General features: G+C 42.8%; 1 protein-coding gene across 1 annotated transcript in view; it reads right to left on the bottom strand.

Annotated features, from left to right (window-relative positions):
* Positions 1-18,940, bottom strand: part of B3GLCT (beta 3-glucosyltransferase) — a 715,243-nt gene that overhangs the window by 187,548 nt on the left and 508,755 nt on the right. Inside the window, exon 8 of the mRNA XM_069759003.1 lies at positions 12,090-12,153. Within this exon, the coding sequence (XP_069615104.1) occupies positions 12,090-12,153 (64 nt within the window). The remainder of the gene's footprint in view (positions 1-12,089; positions 12,154-18,940) is intronic.

Consider the following 18,940-nt stretch of genomic DNA (forward strand, 5'->3'; position numbering starts at 1 on the left):
GCAAATTAGCCTCCTGAAGCTTGAATCCCTGGTTTGGTGATGCTTTCGAAGCAGCTGGTCCCGGCTGTACCCAACGATCTTCTAGCTTAGGGAGACTTCGCTTCTCCCAGAAGGCACCTGGAATATGCAAATTAGCCTCCTGAAGCTTGAATCCCTGGTTTGGTGATGCTTTCGAAGCAGCTGGTCCCGGCTGTACCCAACGATCTTCTAGCTTAGGGAGACTTCGCTTCTCCCAGAAGGCACCTGGAATATGCAAATTAGCCTCCTGAAGCTTGAATCCCTGGTTTGGTGATGCTTTCGAAGCAGCTGGTCCCGGCTGTACCCAACGATCTTCTAGCTTAGGGAGACTTCGCTTCTCCCAGAAGGCACCTGGAATATGCAAATTAGCCTCCTGAAGCTTGAATCCCTGGTTTGGTGATGCTTTCGAAGCAGCTGGTCCCGGCTGTACCCAACGATCTTCTAGCTTAGGGAGACTTCGCTTCTCCCAGAAGGCACCTGGAATATGCAAATTAGCCTCCTGAAGCTTGAATCCCTGGTTTGGTGATGCTTTCGAAGCAGCTGGTCCCGGCTGTACCCAACGATCTTCTAGCTTAGGGAGACTTCGCTTCTCCCAGAAGGCACCTGGAATATGCAAATTAGCCTCCTGAAGCTTGAATCCCTGGTTTGGTGATGCTTTCGCAGCAGCTGGTCCCGGCTGTACCCAACGATCTTCTAGCTTAGGGAGACTTCGCTTCTCCCAGAAGGCACCTGGAATATGCAAATTAGCCTCCTGAAGCTTGAATCCCTGGTTTGGTGATGCTTTCGAAGCAGCTGGTCCCGGCTGTACCCAACGATCTTCTAGCTTAGGGAGACTTCGCTTCTCCCAGAAGGCACCTGGAATATGCAAATTAGCCTCCTGAAGCTTGAATCCCTGGTTTGGTGATGCTTTCGAAGCAGCTGGTCCCGGCTGTACCCAACGATCTTCTAGCTTAGGGAGACTTCGCTTCTCCCAGAAGGCACCTGGAATATGCAAATTAGCCTCCTGAAGCTTGAATCCCTGGTTTGGTGATGCTTTCGAAGCAGCTGGTCCCGGCTGTACCCAACGATCTTCTAGCTTAGGGAGACTTCGCTTCTCCCAGAAGGCACCTGGAATATGCAAATTAGCCTCCTGAAGCTTGAATCCCTGGTTTGGTGATGCTTTCGAAGCAGCTGGTCCCGGCTGTACCCAACGATCTTCTAGCTTAGGGAGACTTCGCTTCTCCCAGAAGGCACCTGGAATATGCAAATTAGCCTCCTGAAGCTTGAATCCCTGGTTTGGTGATGCTTTCGAAGCAGCTGGTCCCGGCTGTACCCAACGATCTTCTAGCTTAGGGAGACTTCGCTTCTCCCAGAAGGCACCTGGAATATGCAAATTAGCCTCCTGAAGCTTGAATCCCTGGTTTGGTGATGCTTTCGAAGCAGCTGGTCCCGGCTGTACCCAACGATCTTCTAGCTTAGGGAGACTTCGCTTCTCCCAGAAGGCACCTGGAATATGCAAATTAGCCTCCTGAAGCTTGAATCCCTGGTTTGGTGATGCTTTCGCAGCAGCTGGTCCCGGCTGTACCCAACGATCTTCTAGCTTAGGGAGACTTCGCTTCTCCCAGAAGGCACCTGGAATATGCAAATTAGCCTCCTGAAGCTTGAATCCCTGGTTTGGTGATGCTTTCGAAGCAGCTGGTCCCGGCTGTACCCAACGATCTTCTAGCTTAGGGAGACTTCGCTTCTCCCAGAAGGCACCTGGAATATGCAAATTAGCCTCCTGAAGCTTGAATCCCTGGTTTGGTGATGCTTTCGAAGCAGCTGGTCCCGGCTGTACCCAACGATCTTCTAGCTTAGGGAGACTTCGCTTCTCCCAAAAGGCACCTGGAATATGCAAATTAGCCTCCTGAAGCTTGAATCCCTGGTTTGGTGATGCTTTCGAAGCAGCTGGTCCCGGCTGTACCCAACGATCTTCTAGCTTAGGGAGACTTCGCTTCTCCCAGAAGGCACCTGGAATATGCAAATTAGCCTCCTGAAGCTTGAATCCCTGGTTTGGTGATGCTTTCGAAGCAGCTGGTCCCGGCTGTACCCAACGATCTTCTAGCTTAGGGAGACTTCGCTTCTCCCAGAAGGCACCTGGAATATGCAAATTAGCCTCCTGAAGCTTGAATCCCTGGTTTGGTGATGCTTTCGAAGCAGCTGGTCCCGGCTGTACCCAACGATCTTCTAGCTTAGGGAGACTTCGCTTCTCCCAGAAGGCACCTGGGAGATATGTAAAATGTTAATTTGGACCTCTCACTACAATCCTACAGAACCAGCAGCAACTACACTACACTGAGAGGGCTGTGACTTGGTTTACCTCTGTTGTTGCTGCTGCTTCATCCTCCTCCTCCTGCTGTTCCATAATACACAGCAATATCGCTCACATAGCTTCTTATATAATGACATTCAGCATGCAGTCCATGCAGTGAGATAGAATAAAAGGCCTCTATTGGTTTACAAACTGCTCACTCAGGTCAGGCCTTCAACAAAGCTCTGAAGCAGGGAATCTCACAAACATGTCAAAATGGTGTGAAGGTATAGAACCCAACTTCAGACACTTTTTTGGGTAGTAAGGAAGGAGATCCAGCTCTAGGAACAGATTCTTCTTTAAATCTGTTTATAGAGCTGGATCTCCTTCCTTACTACTTATATATCCAGGCTGTGGCAGAGCCAGTGTCCGAACCCCAAACAGATTGGGTTGATATCAACGGTTAGGTGGAAACAATGTATCTTCTTTTGTTGTCTCCCCTTCTTCTCTGACTTTCCAAGGAGGTGAAAAGTTCTTTTAGTATGTTAGGGCAGCATATTACAGTTACAGGTCCATATATTTGTAGTCAAAATGGCACAAAATAATTTGCCATTTGGCTACTAAGGTTGAGGGGGGAAAAAAAATCAGACACACACTGCTCTGGCAAAAATTAAGGGTATGTGTCCACGTTCAGGATTGCATCAGGATTTGGTCAGGATTTTATGCAGGTAAAATCTGCACCAAATCTGCACCTGAGGTCACTGGCAGGTCACCTGCCTTGTTCATGCGTTGGTTGAGCATTGTACGGACATGCTGCATTCTGAAAAGACATGCCGCATGTCCGTTTCCGTGGGTATGCCACATGCGTCTTTTAACTCATAGTGGAGACGGGATTTCATGAAATCCCCTCCACTATGCTGTAACATCAGGACGCTGCGTGTTTGACACTGCGGCTCAACACAGCGTCAAACACGTTGCGTTTCCTGAACGTGGAAACATACCTTTAGAGACCACAGCAAAATGTTCAGTTTGTCTAATTTTTCCCTTTATAGGTATATTTTTCAGTAAAATGTAAATTGTTCTTTTACTCTATAAACTTCTGACAACATGTCTGCAAAATTTCAAAGCAATAAATTTTGTATTTTTTTCTGACAAAGAAAAATGGTCAAAATAAAAAACAAACAAACAGTGCTTTCAGACCTCAAATAATGCAAAGAAAACTAGTTCAGAATCATTTAGAAACAACAATACTAATGTTTTAACTCAGGAAGAGTTCAGAAATCAATATTTTGTGGAATAACCATGATTTTTAATCACAGCTTTCATGCGCCTTGGCGTGCTTTCCACCAGTCTTTCACACGGCTTCTGGAGCAAAAATGTAATCAGTTCTTCTTTGTTTGATGGCTTGTGATTATCCATCATCCTCCTGATTACATTCCAGAGGTTTTCAATGGGGTTCAGGTCTGGAGGTTGGGCTGCCCATGACAGGGTTTTGATGTGGTGGTCTCTTATTTTTTGCCAGAGCTGTACTTTATGAGTGTATAATTTTGTCATCTTAAAGATAGTATTCTTCCCTTGCCATACATTCAGCAGCACATTAAACCAACACATCAGCTTTAGAAGGCTTTATGTCAACAATCACTCCAGGTTAACAGATTCCAGAATGCCATAGACTTTAAATGTCTCGGCAGTCTCGCTACTACTAATGCAGTGACATTTTAAAATAACATCTCACTATATAGTAGTGCATTTATTTGCAATTAAGTGTTTGGCCGAGCAGTGATCCAGCTGTCAGAGTCTCCATAGAAGAAGAGACAGATGATTTATGTATTCAGTAATATGAAGCGCTGACTGTGCTTCCTCTTCCATAAACAGTGGTCAAGTGATCGCTATAAATATAGAGGGAGCAAGAGATGGAGGCCTTCAGTGTTTAGTATACTCCTTAGCATGCAAACTGAAACCTTCTCAGTGGCTCAGTGGTTAGCAGCATTGTTTCTTCACAGCACTGGGGTCCTCTGTACAAATCCAACCAAGGACAACATCAGCAAGGAGTTTGTATGTTCTCCACGTGTTTGCGTGGGTTTGGTTTCCTCCCACACCCTAAAGACATACTGATAGTTGAGGACAGTGATGATAATGTCTGAAAAGTGCTACAGAATATGATGGTGCCATATCAGCAAATGCATCTATATATATAATTGCCTAAGGGTTTTTCCGTCTGTCTGTCTGTCTGTCTGTCCTGGAAATCCCGGCTCTCTGATTGGTCGAGGCCGCCAGGCCTCGACCAATCAGAGACCGGCACAGCATCGACGTAGAAATCCCACGTCTCTGATTGGTCGAGGCCGCCAGGCCTCGACCAATCAGCAACGGGCACAGCGACGTTGAAGTCATAAAGGACGTAGACATCCTGCGTCTCTGATTGGTCGAGGCCGCCAGGCCTCGACCAATCAGCAACGGGCACAGCGACGATGATGTCATAATGGTTGCCATGGCGACGATAATGTCATAACGGTCGCCTCGATCAATCAGCGACGGACACAGTCTGCCGCGAATTCTGGAATCATCATTGTCCATATATTTCTGTCTGTCTGTCCTGGAAATCCCGGCTCTCTGATTGGTCGAGGCCGCCAGGCCTCGACCAATCAGAGACCGGCACAGCATCGACATAGAAATCCCGCGTCGACATAGAAATCCTGGCGGCCTCGACCAATCAGCAACGGGCAAAGCGACGATGATGTCATAAAGGACGTAGACATCCTGCGTCTCTGATTGGTCGAGGCCGCCAGGCCTCGACCAATCAGCAACGGGCACAGCGACGATGATGTCATAATGGTTGCCATGGCGACGATGATGTCATAAAGGTCGCCTCGATCAATCAGCGACGGACACAGTCTGCCGCGAATTCTGGAATCATCATTGTCCATATATTACAGGGACATGCATATTCTAGAATACCCGATGATGTCATAAAGGACGTAGAAATCCCGCGTCTGATTGGTCGAGGCCGCCAGGCCTCGACCAATCAGCAACGGGCACAGCGACGATGATGTCATAATGGTTGCCATGGCGACGATGATGTCATAAAGGTTGCCTCGACCAATCAGTGACGGGCACAGTCTGCGGCAAATTCTGGAATCATCATTGTCCATAGACTACGGGGACATGCATATTCTAGAATACCTGATGCGTTAGAATCGGGCCACAGTCTAGTAATAAATAAACTTGATTGGTGCCTGCTGCCACCAAATCTTGCTGCAAGTCTTTTGTGGTCACTCGAGTGTCCCTGGTGGTAGCCGGTGATGGCTTCTTTCTGCAACTTCCAAGTGGCATAATCAATGAGTCAGTGGTGGTTTAATTAGAATTTTCGAACTTCAGCTTCCAACTTTATCTATGGGAACATTTACATAACTTTGCTATCTTTTTACTTGTTTGTTCAAAAAAAGATCTGCTTATTTTTTGGACTACTCTCTTGAGACCTAAGATTATTACTGTAGTAGAAGCCATCATACAAGAGGAATGTGCTAAGATTCCCCAAAAATGCTAATGGAAGCCCGGTGGCTGGTTATGTATTATGTTTGCAGCAGGTCATATTAACCAAAATGTTACTCTACTAAGCATTAAAGATGCTTGTACTGACATGGTGGAAAATTTTTGAGAATGCAGTACTCATCAAAACTGCCATTTTGCACTGAATTTGAAGAAACTACTTGTTATATTAGTTGTGTTGCCCTGTTTAAATTGTTTTTATATCATTAGTTTATCTAAAGTAGCTGAAAGTTTGTTAATTATGCTAATAAACCAAAATTGCAATAGGGGGTGAATAATTTCGATTACAGCAGTAACTGTACAAGTTAAAAGTCTTTAATCTAGAACAATTAGGTGATATATGCTGCTTATTAGCTTTATGCAAGTTGCACAGTTTAATAGAGGCAGAGTAGACAGAGACTTCAATTATTGCAGCATTTTACCTCCTCCCTGCTAAGAAAGTATAATAAAATACCCTGAATATTTTTGCTAAAATGGAAATTACAATTACATTTTTTTTTTAAAAATCACTGATTCAACATTTCTCTCTTTCTCTAATGAGAGACGTGTAGAGGCATGGGTATTGTGAGGACAAGAGTGAAGGTTGTTTCAAGCACAAAGGCCCCATCATCAAGAGAACATTGCAGGTCTTAATGAAAGGGTGTTTTGTATTCAACACCTCTGATTCAGAAGAAGAACATTCCTCTTTAAGGGAACTTAAAGGGAACTTGCCAGGTCCCCCATGCCCTCCAATACAGCAGCATTCACTTATGTATTAGCAAATTAGTAAATTCCTTCCCTGTTTAATGTTTTTTTCTGTAAAAATTTGGTTTAAAAAAGCATTCATATTGTCCTCGTTTCCGATGCTAAGTACGGCTTTGATTAGTCAATGGGGTGTTAGTTATAGCATAATTTGCAGGAGCTGGCGTAATCGCGAGCCGCACATTTTGGCAGCATCACTGCAGCTTTGTAGCCAAGTCTCCGCTTCCTGGTTTCAGATGCGCAGTGCGCATGATCGAAAGTTCAGAAGCGTCACTGCCCCTCTGCAGCTGGATGTGCGCTTCCCACCTTTAAAGGGGTGAAAAGCGCATGACCAGAACTTCAGAAGATGGCTCCAGAACTTCCGGTCAGATGCACTGCGCCTCTGAAGCCAGGAAGCATACACCCGGCTATAATAGCACAGTGACGCTACTGAAATGTGTGGCGCCAGCTCCTGCTAAATTATGTTATCATGCCCACAGGGCCGTGAAAACATGGAGAGAGGACTGATTAGTATGGGGAAACTAACACCCCATCGACTAGTCAAAGCCCTAATTAGTATAAGAAACGGGGACAATATAAACATAAAACCTAATTTATACTGAAAAACGTCATACAGGGCTGGTTAGGCTGGAAATTTACTCATACATTAGTAAATGCTGCTGAGTTGGAGGGCATGTGGGACCTGACAGGTTCCCTTTAAAAATTCAGGAAAAATGTGTCAGGTGGGATGCGCCTCAAAGTGAGCCCTATCACAAATTTTACTCTACTTAATGACTGGTGTAAGATTTCTGGGGGTTAGGAATGCCGCAACGTATCATGAATTAGCTGTGGTGTTGTTGGAAGCCAACATGGGTCCATATTAGAATTAATGACACTGAACCTTCAATTTGACAACATTCAGATTAATCCAGAGGTCAATGATCAAAGACACTAGAACATCAACAATATGGTCTACATAGGGTTCATGACATAGTAACATAGTTAGTAAGGCCGAAAAAAGACATTTGTCCATCCAGTTCAGCCTATATTCCATCATAATAAATCCCCAGATCTACGTCCTTCTACAGAACCTAATAATTGTATGATACAATATTGTTCTGCTCCAGGAAGACATCCAGGCCTCTCTTGAACCCCTCGACTGAGTTCGCCATCACCACCTCCTCAGGCAAGCAATTCCAGATTCTCACTGCCCTAACAGTAAAGAATCCTCTTCTATGTTGGTGGAAAAACCTTCTATCCTCCAGACGCAGAGAATGCCCCCTTGTGCCCGTCACCTTCCTTGGTATAAACAGATCCTCAGCGAGATATTTGTATTGTCCCCTTATATACTTATACATGGTTATTAGATCGCCCCTCAGTCGTCTTTTTTCTAGACTAAATAATCCTAATTTCGCTAATACATAGTAACATAGTAACATAGTTAGTAAGGCCGAAAAAAGACATTTGTCCATCCAGTTCAGCCTATATTCCATCATAATAAATCCCCAGATCTACGTCCTTCTACAGAACCTAATAATTGTATGATACAATATTGTTCTGCTCCAGGAAGACATCCAGGCCTCTCTTGAACCCCTCGACTGAGTTCGCCATCACCACCTCCTCAGGCAAGCAATTCCAGATTCTCACTGCCCTAACAGTAAAGAATCCTCTTCTATGTTGGTGGAAAAACCTTCTCTCCTCCAGACGCAAAGAATGCCCCCTTGTGCCCGTCACCTTCCTTGGTATAAACAGATCCTCAGCGAGATATTTGTATTGTCCCCTTATATACTTATACATGGTTATTAGATCGCCCCTCAGTCGTCTTTTTTCTAGACTAAATAATCCTAATTTCGCTAATCTATCTGGGTATTGTAGTTCTCCCATCCCCTTTATTAATTTTGTTGCCCTCCTTTGTACTCTCTCCAGTTCCATTATATCCTTCCTGAGCACTGGTGCCCAAAACTGGACACAGTACTCCATGTGCGGTCTAACTAGGGATTTGTACAGAGGCAGTATAATGCTCTCATCATGTGTATCCAGACCTCTTTTAATGCACCCCATGATCCTGTTTGCCTTGGCAGCTGCTGCCTGGCACTGGCTGCTCCAGGTAAGTTTATCATTAACTAGGATCCCCAAGTCCTTCTCCCTGTCAGATTTACCCAGTGGTTTCCCATTCAGTGTGTAATGGTGATATTGATTCCTTCTTCCCATGTGTATAACCTTACATTTATCATTGTTAAACCTCATCTGCCACCTTTCAGCCCAAGTTTCCAATTTATCCAGATCCATCTGTAGCAGAATACTATCTTCTCTTGTATTAACTGTTTTACATAGTTTTGTATCATCTGCAAATATCGATATTTTACTGTGTAAACCTTCTACCAGATCATTAATGAATATGTTGAAGAGAACAGGTCCCAATACTGACCCCTGCGGTACCCCACTGGTCACAGCGACCCAGTTAGAGACTATACCATTTATAACCACCCTCTGCTTTCTATCACTAAGCCAGTTATTAACCCATTTACACACATTTTCCCCCAGACGAAGCATTCTCATTTTCATTTTATCTATCTGGGTATTGTAGTTCTCCCATCACCTTTATTAATTTTGTTGCCCTCCTTTGTACTCTCTCTAGTTCCATTATATCCTTCCTGAGCACCGGTGCCCAAAACTGGACACAGTACATGAGGACTGCTGATCACCTTGTTGTTCATTGTTAGCCATGTTAACAACTCCTTTGGTGTAAGCATATGCATTCATTGTTCTGGTGGTACTGTTTGCCAATATCAATGGTTTGTACCCTTGTATTTAAAATAGACTTCTGGTCTCAGGCCTTCCTCATGAATACCTTTCCAAAGTGCAAGGACTTTGTTAGCAGTAAGATGACCTCAGATGACAACTTTGACCAGGTTTGTAAAGACCCTTCACCCTTTAATCCATTCTGGACCTTACAGCACCATCTTCAGGAGAGTGTCTATGTCAGCAGCCATGTGTATTTTCCTGGAGAACTCAAAGACTGTGACCTGATAGGATCTTACTATTACATGTAGGTGTTACAGAGATGGGCAACATATGGGCTATGTTTTATTGCCTACTAACTTAATTGCTTAGTTTTTAATGGGGTAAAAGGGGGGTGATTTGAACTTTGAAATTTTTATTCCATATTTTTAAAGATATATTTTTTCCACTTTCAAGTATATTTGTAAATCCCTTAAGGAGACTTGAAGCTGCGCTCATCTGATCACTTGTACTATACATAGCAGTGAATGACACACAACCCTGCCAGTGTGTGTTAAATGCCACTGTCAGAGACTGACAGCAACATTTAACAGGTTAACAGCTGTGGGCTCCACTCCACCCGCTGCTGTTAAGGGCACATGATAGCTGAATCAATCAGCCAACATAAGACAGGAAAGATGCGGGCTTTCACGCCAAGCTTGCTTCAAAGTCAAGAACACAACATATTATGGAGATGGGTGAAACTGATATGAAAGTAGCAAGAGTCACAAAAGTTTAGTGCAACCCACGTTGGAAACCAATTTTCATTCGATTTCTTCAGAGAACGACAAAAGTGGATTCTAAAGGAATGGAAAATATAAAGGAAATACTTGTACGTTTTCCTGCTTTATTCATTCGTTGTCTCTGATATAGAGGTGTCTTTGTGTTAAGCTTTCTCTGTTACAGATGGCATAGAAAGCTGGGTAAAACTAGTTTCAAGGAATTCAGCAGTTTCCAAATTTTACGACCTTGTTATTCCCAACTAAAATACTTTCTTTATTAGGTAATGTATTCAGCCATTCCCCCTGTCCCTATCTTTGTGGTTGTAATAAAGACTTGTGACTGGGCATCTGAGATTCAGACAAGAATTGTACACTGACAAACTCAGAAACTGGCTGTGTGTGTTTTCTTGCATCTTATTTATTTTATTTTATTAATTTAGACCAATTATGGCAGATTGGAGATCATATGTATCTCAACCCAAATTAGCTCTCCATGCAAGGGGCTACCATGGCAATAGCCAAGATATCTTCTGGGATATGCTGTGTTGGAGATCTGTAGAGGACATTTAGCTCCTGCTGATCACACCAGTGGTGCAAGAATAACTTTCAGATGAGTGAGTATGGCATCAGGAGAAACCAACAAGAGAGATTAAACAGCCTCGGAAAGTGTGAACTTAAGATGTATACAGGTGCTACTGCCTCGATGTTACGCGGCTCTTATTATAAAGGGTTGAAGTTGTCATGGAGAAGGAGGAGTTCATCACTTTGGACACTACTTTGATCATCTAGATCAGGGGTCCCCAACTCCAGTCCTCAAGGCCCACCAACAGGTCATGTTTTCAGGATTTCCTTTGCATTGCACAGGTGATGCAATTATTACCTGGGCAAGACTAAGGAAATCCTGAAAACATGACATGTTGGTGGGCCTTGAGGACTGGAGTTGGGGACCCCTGATCTAGTTGACAAGGGGGAATCTTTCTTGACTACCTGAGGTTTCACATAGCTGCCCTATCCTTAAATTCTACAGTTTGTCCCTTTACTCTTCATGAACTGGTATATACTTTTCGATAAAACCAGTTAAAAATAAAATAGATCTAAAAAAAAATCTGTCTTCAGGCCTAAATAATTACTACTGGATTGCTGATATAGATAATTTTTTAATTGCTAGTGAAAAAAGCCTGTGATACTAGAACAATGTCTGTTTATTTAAAGTAATACATCTTTAGCTATGTATCCCCCCAGTAAAATAATAACATTAAGGCTGTGTGCACACGTTGTGGATTTTTTGCGTTTTTTTCACATTTTTTCGCTATAAAAACGCATAAAAAAAGCATACATTATGCATTCCATCATTTAGAATGCATTCCGCAATTGTTGTGCACATGATGCGTTTTTTTCCGCAAAAAAAAATGCAGCATGTTCATTAATTTTGCAAATTTTTCAGTTTTTTCCCGCTATTTAATGCATTGGGAAGCTCCGGGAAAAAAAAAACGCGTCAAAAACGCGAAAAAAAAAACCACGTCAAAAACGCATGTAGATTTCTTGCAGAAAATGTCCAGTTTTGCTCAGGAAATTTCAGCAAGAAATCCTGAACGTGTGCACATAGCCTTACTCCCACCTCTAGTGCCAGCACCATTCCAGCAATGTCAGCTCTGGCAGTCCCAGGGCTCGTGTGACATTGTTATGTCATGTAATCACTGAGGACAATCAGCGTTGGCCTCACTCTCCCCTCTTATATTTAAATAATGTTGATATTTTTTTGTTCAAGAATAAATGTGCATTGCTGCCCATGAGAAAAAAATTAGACATCCCGTTAAAATAAGCCCTAACCCATCTTTCGATGTAAAAAATAATATAAGACCCTGTCTTATTTTCGGAAGAACGTGGTAGAAGAAAGTGTGGGATAAAAAAAAAAACAAGGGGCCAGTTTGTGGAACAATTTCTTTTTAAAATGTTGGCAAACCTTAAAAGTCACAATAATAGCCAACATAACATGTTTTGCTGATTAAAAAAAAAAGGAAAAATGGGCTTACCTCGTGTTTCAGGTCTATAGTAAAATCAGAAGTGGGTGGATCCTTAATCAGAATCTCAGCAAGCCTAGAAATGCCACAATAAAGAAAGCACCTCATTAATACATAATGGAAACCGGGTTCACAAATAAACCTTCAAGAAGAACTCCTCCTCCCATTAAAGTTTTTATTTTCTTAATGTATTGCAGTCATCATATTGTATAGCACCGTGTCCTTACAGTTGCTCATTTTGGCCTTCCCCCCAGCTAATTTTTCTCTGCTCCACATAAAAATAGGAAATCTCTTGTTCCCTGCAGTTATCATTCCCCTCTTCAGCTCCTAACCAAGCTGCTTCTTCCCCCACCACACTTTTGCAGTGACTCATGACTCACACAGGGAAAACGGACTTCCTTTTTCTACATAGAGCATAGAAGGAGTCAGCTAGTCCTGACGTACTGAAGATTTACTAGGTAGAAAGGCAAAATGAGCAATTGTAAGTAACCAGTGCTATATAAAATGATGACTGCATTATATTAACACCTACACAACCTTTGACACATACCCATGTCATGGTCAGATAGGGATTCATCAGGGCGATTGTGCGGGGTACGGGTGCGGTGCCTGCGCGATCACCGCAGGGACCTCATTAAAACCGAGACAAGGCTGTCACTACCAGGAGCAGTGCCCACACCGCTCTGGGTAATTTAACCCTCTAAATTATGTGATCAATATCGATCACAGCATTTAAAAGGCTGGGAGCGGTGCTTCCTGACACACCTCCTAAGTATTTCTGGCCAGATACATATTTCTACAAAATTTTAACCCCTTTACCCCCAAGGGTGGTTTGCACGTTAATGACCAGGCCAATTTTTACAATTCTGACCACTGTCCCTTTATGAGGTTATAACTCCGAAACGCTTCAACGGATCCTGGTGATTCTGACATTGTTTTCTCGTGACATATTGTACTTCATGATAGTGGTAAAATTTCTTTGATAGTACCTGCGTTTATTTGTGAAAAAAACGGAAATTTGGCGAAAATTTTGAAAATTTCGCAATTTTCAAACTTTGAATTTTTATGCAATTAAATCACAGAGATATGTCACACAAAATACTTAATAAGTAACATTTCCCACATGTCTCCTTTACATCAGCATAATTTTGGAACCAATTTTTTTTTTTGTTAGGGAGTTATAAGGGTTAAAAGTTGACCAGCAATTTCTCATTTTTACAACACCATTTTTTTTTAGGGACCACGTCTCATTTGAAGTCATTTTGAGGGGTCTATATGATAGAAAATGCCCAAGTGTGACACCATTCTAAAAACTGCACCCCTCAAGGTGCTCAAAACCACATTCAAGAAGTTTATTAACCCTTCAGGTGTTTAATAGGAATTTTTGGAATGTTTAAATAAAAATGAACATTTAACTTTTTTACACAAAAAATTTACTTCAGCTCCAATTTGTTTTATTTTACCAAGGGTAACAGGAGAAATTGGACCCAAAAAGTTGTTGTCCAATTTGTCCTGAGTACGCTGATACCCCATATGTGGCAGTAAACCACTGTTTGGGCGCATGGGAGAGCTCGGAAGGGAAGGAGCGCTATTTGGCTTTTCATTGCAAAATTGACAGGAATTGAGATGGGACGCCATGTTGCGTTTGGAGAGCCACTGATGTGCCTAAACATTGAAACCCCCCACAAGTGACACCATTTTGGAAAGTAGACCCCCTAAGGAACTTATCTGGATGTGTGGTGAGCACTTTGACCCACCAAGTGCTTCACAGAAGTTTATAATGCAGAACCGTAAAAATAAAAAATCATATTTTTTCACAAAAATTATATTTTTGCCCCCAATTTTTTATTTTTCCAAGGGTAAGAGAAGAAATTGGACCTCAAAAGTTGTTGTCCAATTTGTCCTGAGTACGCTGATACCCCATATGTGGCAGTAAACCACTGTTTGGGCGCATGGGAGAGCTCAGAAGGGAAGGAGCGCCGTTTGACTTTTCAATGCAAAATTGACAGGAATTGAGATGGGACGCCATGTTGCGTTTGGAGAGCCACTGATGTGCCTAAACATTGAAACCCCCCACAAGTGACACCATTTTGGAAAGTAGACCCCCTAAGGAACTTATCTGGATGTGTGGTGAGCACTTTGACCCACCAAGGGCTTCACAGAAGTTTATAATGCAGAGCCATAAAAATAAAACAAAATTTTTTTCCCACAAAAATTATTTTTTAGCCCCCAGTTTTGTATTTTCCCTAGGGTAACAGGAGAAATTGGACCCCAAAAGTTGTTGTCCAATTTGTCCTGAGTACGCTGATACCCCATATGTGGGGGGGAACCACCGTTTGGGCGCATGGGAGGGTTCGGAAGGGAAGGAGCGCCATTTGGAATGCAGACTTAGATGGAATGGTCTGCAGGCGTCACATTGCGTTTGCAGAGCCCCTAATGTACCTAAACAGTAGAAACCCCCCACAAGTGACACCATTTTGGAAAGTAGACCCCCTAAGGAACTCATCTTGATGTGTTGTGAGAGCTTTGAACCCCCAAGTATTTCACTACAGTTTATAACGCAGAGCCATGCAAATAAAAAATATTTTTTTTTCCACAAAAATTATATTTTAGCCCCCAGTTTTGTATTTTTCCAAGGTTAGCAGGAGAAATTGGACCCTAAATGTTGTTGTCCAATTTGTCCTGAGTACGCTGATACCCGATATGTGGGGGGGAACCACCGTTTGGGCGCATGGGAGGGCTCGGAAGGGAAGGAGCATCATTTGGAATGCAGACTTAGATGGATTGGTCTGCAGGCGTCACATTGCGTTTGCAGAGCCCCTAATGTACCTAAACAGTAGAAACCCCCCACAAGTGACCCCATATTGGAAACTAGACCCCTCAATGAACTTATCTAGATGTGTTGTGAGAACTTTGAACCCCCAAGTGTTTCACTACAGTTTATAACGCAGAGCCGTGAAAATAAAAAATCTTTTTGTTTTCCCACAAAAATTATTTTTTAGCCCCCAGTTTTGTATTTTCCCAAGGGTAACAGGAGAAATTGGTCCACAAAAGTTGTTGTCCAATTTGTCCTGAGTACGCTGATACCCCATATGTTGGGGTAAACCCCTGTTTGGGCACACAGGAGAGCTCGGAAGGGAAGGAGCACTGTTTTACTTTTTCAACGCAGAATCGGCTGGAATTGAGATCGGACGCCATGTCGTGTTTGGAGAGCCCCTGATGTGCCGAAACAGTGGAAACCCCCCAATTATAACTGAAACCCTAATCTAAACACACCCCTAACCCTAATTCCAACGGTAACCCTAACCACACCTCTAACCCTGACACACCCCTAACCCTAATCCCAACCCTATTCCCAACTGTAAATGTAATCTAAACCCTAACCCTAACTTTAGCCCCAACCCTAACTGTAGCCCCAACCCTAACCCTAACCCTAGCCCTAACCCTAACCCTAGCCCTAACCCTAGCCCTAACCCTAACCCTAGCCCTAGCCCTAACCCTAGCCCTAACCCTAGCCCTAAATGGGAAAATGGAAATACATTTTTTTTTATTTTTCCCTAACTAAGGGGGTGATGAAGGGGGGTTTGATTTACTTTTATAGCGAGTTTTTTAGCGGATTTTTATGATTGGCAGCCGTCACACACTGAAAGACCCTTTTTATTGCAAAAAATATTTTTTGCAATACCACATTTTGAGAGCTATAATTTTTCCATATTTTGGTCCACAGAGTCATGTGAGGTCTTGTTTTTTGCGGGACGAGTTGACGTTTTTATTGAAAACATTTTTGGGCACGTGACATTTTTTTATCGCTTTTTATTCCGATTTTTGTGAGGAAGAATGACCAAAAGCCAGCTATTCATGAATTTCTATTGGGGGAGGCGTTTATACCGTTCCGCGTTTGGTAAAATTGATAAATCAGTTTTATTCTTCGGGTCAGTACGATTACAGCGATACCTCATTTATATAATTTTTTTATGGTTTGGTGCTTTTATACGATAAAAACTATTTTACAGAAAAAATAATTATTTTTGCATCGCTTTATTCTCAGGACTATAACTTTTTTATTTTTTTGCTGATGATGCTGTATGGCGGCTCTTTTTTTGCGGGACAATATGACGCTTTCAGCGGTACCATGGTTATTTATATCTGTCCTTTTGATCGCGTGTTATTCCACTTTTTGTTCGGCGGTATGATAATAAAGCGTTGTTTTTTGCCTCGTTTTTTTTTTTTTTTTCTTACGGTGTTTACTGAAGGGGTTAACTAGTGGGACAGTTTTATAGGTCGGGTCGTTACGGACGCGGCGATACTAAATATGTGTACTTTTATTGGTTTTTTTTTTTTTATTTAGATGAAGAAATGTATTTATGGGAATAATATATATATTTTTTTTTCATTATTTTGGAATATTTTTTTTAATTTTTTTTACACATTTGGAAAATTTTTTTTTAACTTTTTTACTTTGTCCCAGGGGGGGACATCACAGATCAGTGATCTGACAGTTTGCACAGCACTCTGTCAGATCACTGATCTGACATGCAGCGCTGCAGGCTTCACAGTGCCTGCTCTGAGCAGGCTCTGTGAAGCCACCTCCCTCCCTGCAGGACCCGGATCCGCGGCCATCTTGGATCCGGGGCTGGAGGGAGCAGGGAGGGAGGTGAGACCCTCGCAGCAACGCGATCACATCGCGTTGCTCCGGGGGTCTCAGGGAAGCCCGCAGGGAGCCCCCTCCCTGCGCGGTGCTTCCCTGCACCGCCGGCACATCGCGATCATCTTTGATCGCGGTGTGCCAGGGGTTAATGTGCCGGGGGCGGTCCGTGACCGCTCCTGACACATAGTGCCGGATGTCAGCTGCGATAAGCAGCTGACACCCGGCCGCGATCGGCCGCGCTCCCCCCGTGAGCGCGGCCGATCGGCTATGACGTACTATCCCGTCCAGGGTCAGATAAGCCCAGGGCACCTCGACGGGGTAGTACGTCTAAGGTCACAGAGGGGTTAATGTGTAAAAACCCAATAATTGAAACCTTCAACAAACGACACATCTGCTTCCAATCAGAGCATCATTAGCAACACAAATTGCTAATCCACTCACAACTCATACATTTATTTCATTATTTGCTGGCAGCACATTTTCTTATCGGCTTCATAGAGTTCTAAAAGTGTTTAGTCTCATTTAGACTTAAGTGGTCTAAGGTTCAAGTATTTTGAGCAACACTCAAAATACTTAATAAAATGAAAATCATTGTACTGTATATAATAAAACATAGTTTTATCTATAAACAGAAACTGACAAATCTGATTTTAACATTAAAAAATCAGTAAATGGAGACTGAAAATAATTTCTATTCTGCCCAAAAAAATCACATAAAATTATACCATAGGAAAGACTAAGAGCATCTGCCAACACGATTTTGTAAAGTCATGGCTGTAATGGCCCTGTAATACTTATTACATTGATGCCTTTGGTGAAGAAATTCCCTTTAATTTTCTCTGATCACCATTTGAAGTTCTCTGATGATTAGATTTCGATGCACATGGGCCGGATTGTGCACTGGGTCTTCTCACTGTCTGTGATTTATCACCTCTTCCACTTGCCTTGATTTTTGAATGACAGGTTACTGCTTTTTCAATGACCTACGTCCTCTTCTTGAAATTTTGCACCAGCGCCATGATGACCCATCGGTGATCTGTGATCATGTGATGATCTCACCGACAGGAGGGATTTACAATGAGCTTCTGGTATGCGCGAGTTAAATACCGCTGTCAGAAATTGACAGCGGCATTTAACTAGTTAATAGCCGCGGGTGGATCGTGATTCCACCCGCGGTTGTTGAGGGCACATGTCAGCTGTACAGATCAGCATCAAACAGGAGGAGTACGACATAGGCGTACTATTACGCCTGATGTCAGGAAGGGGTTATCTACCCCGACAATCAATTGTCCAGGGCTCACATACACAAGACTATTGGCAGAACCAGTCTAGAATGGTGGTTTCAGCTGACATGAGATTAATCGATGTGGGATACTTTGCACATGACTTAGATAAACATCTCATCCTTTATGGAATGGCACCAGAAGTGATAAGAGTCTGACAATAGATAGACCCAACACATATAGTACATCTAAGTAATAGTTTGAAAGTCAAATTCCTTGACAACCAAATAATTCTAAAAGTAATGAAATTCTTATGAAAGTACCAAAAGTTCACATAAATTGAGCATTACTTGAAGTGCAAAATAAATTTACAGTCGAAAAAATTGTAGGACAAAATATTTCACTCTTAGCTTAGATCTTTATTTCTGTACCACTATAAAAAAAACTGAACAATTTGTTTTAGCAAATATACAGATAAGTCCAGAAATACTTTGACAAGTTTTGACATTTTATATATTATATATACTAGATGGTGGCCCGATTCTAATGCATCGGGTATTCTAGAGTATGTATGTAGTTTATTTATGAAGTTTTCAGAATAATGCAGTTTATACACAGGATTCGGCTGGCCGGCCGCGAACAAATAGCGAAGCGTGGTTCAAATTCCGTGCCAATTTGCGGGCAGACTGCGCCTGTTGCTGATTGGTCACGCCCGGCCGCGAACAATCAGTGAAGCCAGGGCAGGCTCCAGGTTTTTGAGGGCCCTGGGCAAAAGAGTCTCAGTGGCCCCTCCTTTTTAACACATACCATGATTCAGGATGCACAGATACAGCAGAGAAATATAGCACAGCCAAATCGCGCATAACACAGCCCACGTAGTATAAAACACAGCCCATGTAGTATATAGCACAGCCACGTAGTATATTGCCCAGCCACGTAGTGTATTGCCCAGCCCACGTAGTATATTGCCCAGCCCACATAGTAAGTAGCAC

This window comes from Ranitomeya imitator, chromosome 3 (genome assembly GCF_032444005.1).
Source record: "Ranitomeya imitator isolate aRanImi1 chromosome 3, aRanImi1.pri, whole genome shotgun sequence".
Classification (NCBI taxonomy): Eukaryota; Metazoa; Chordata; class Amphibia; order Anura; family Dendrobatidae; genus Ranitomeya; species Ranitomeya imitator.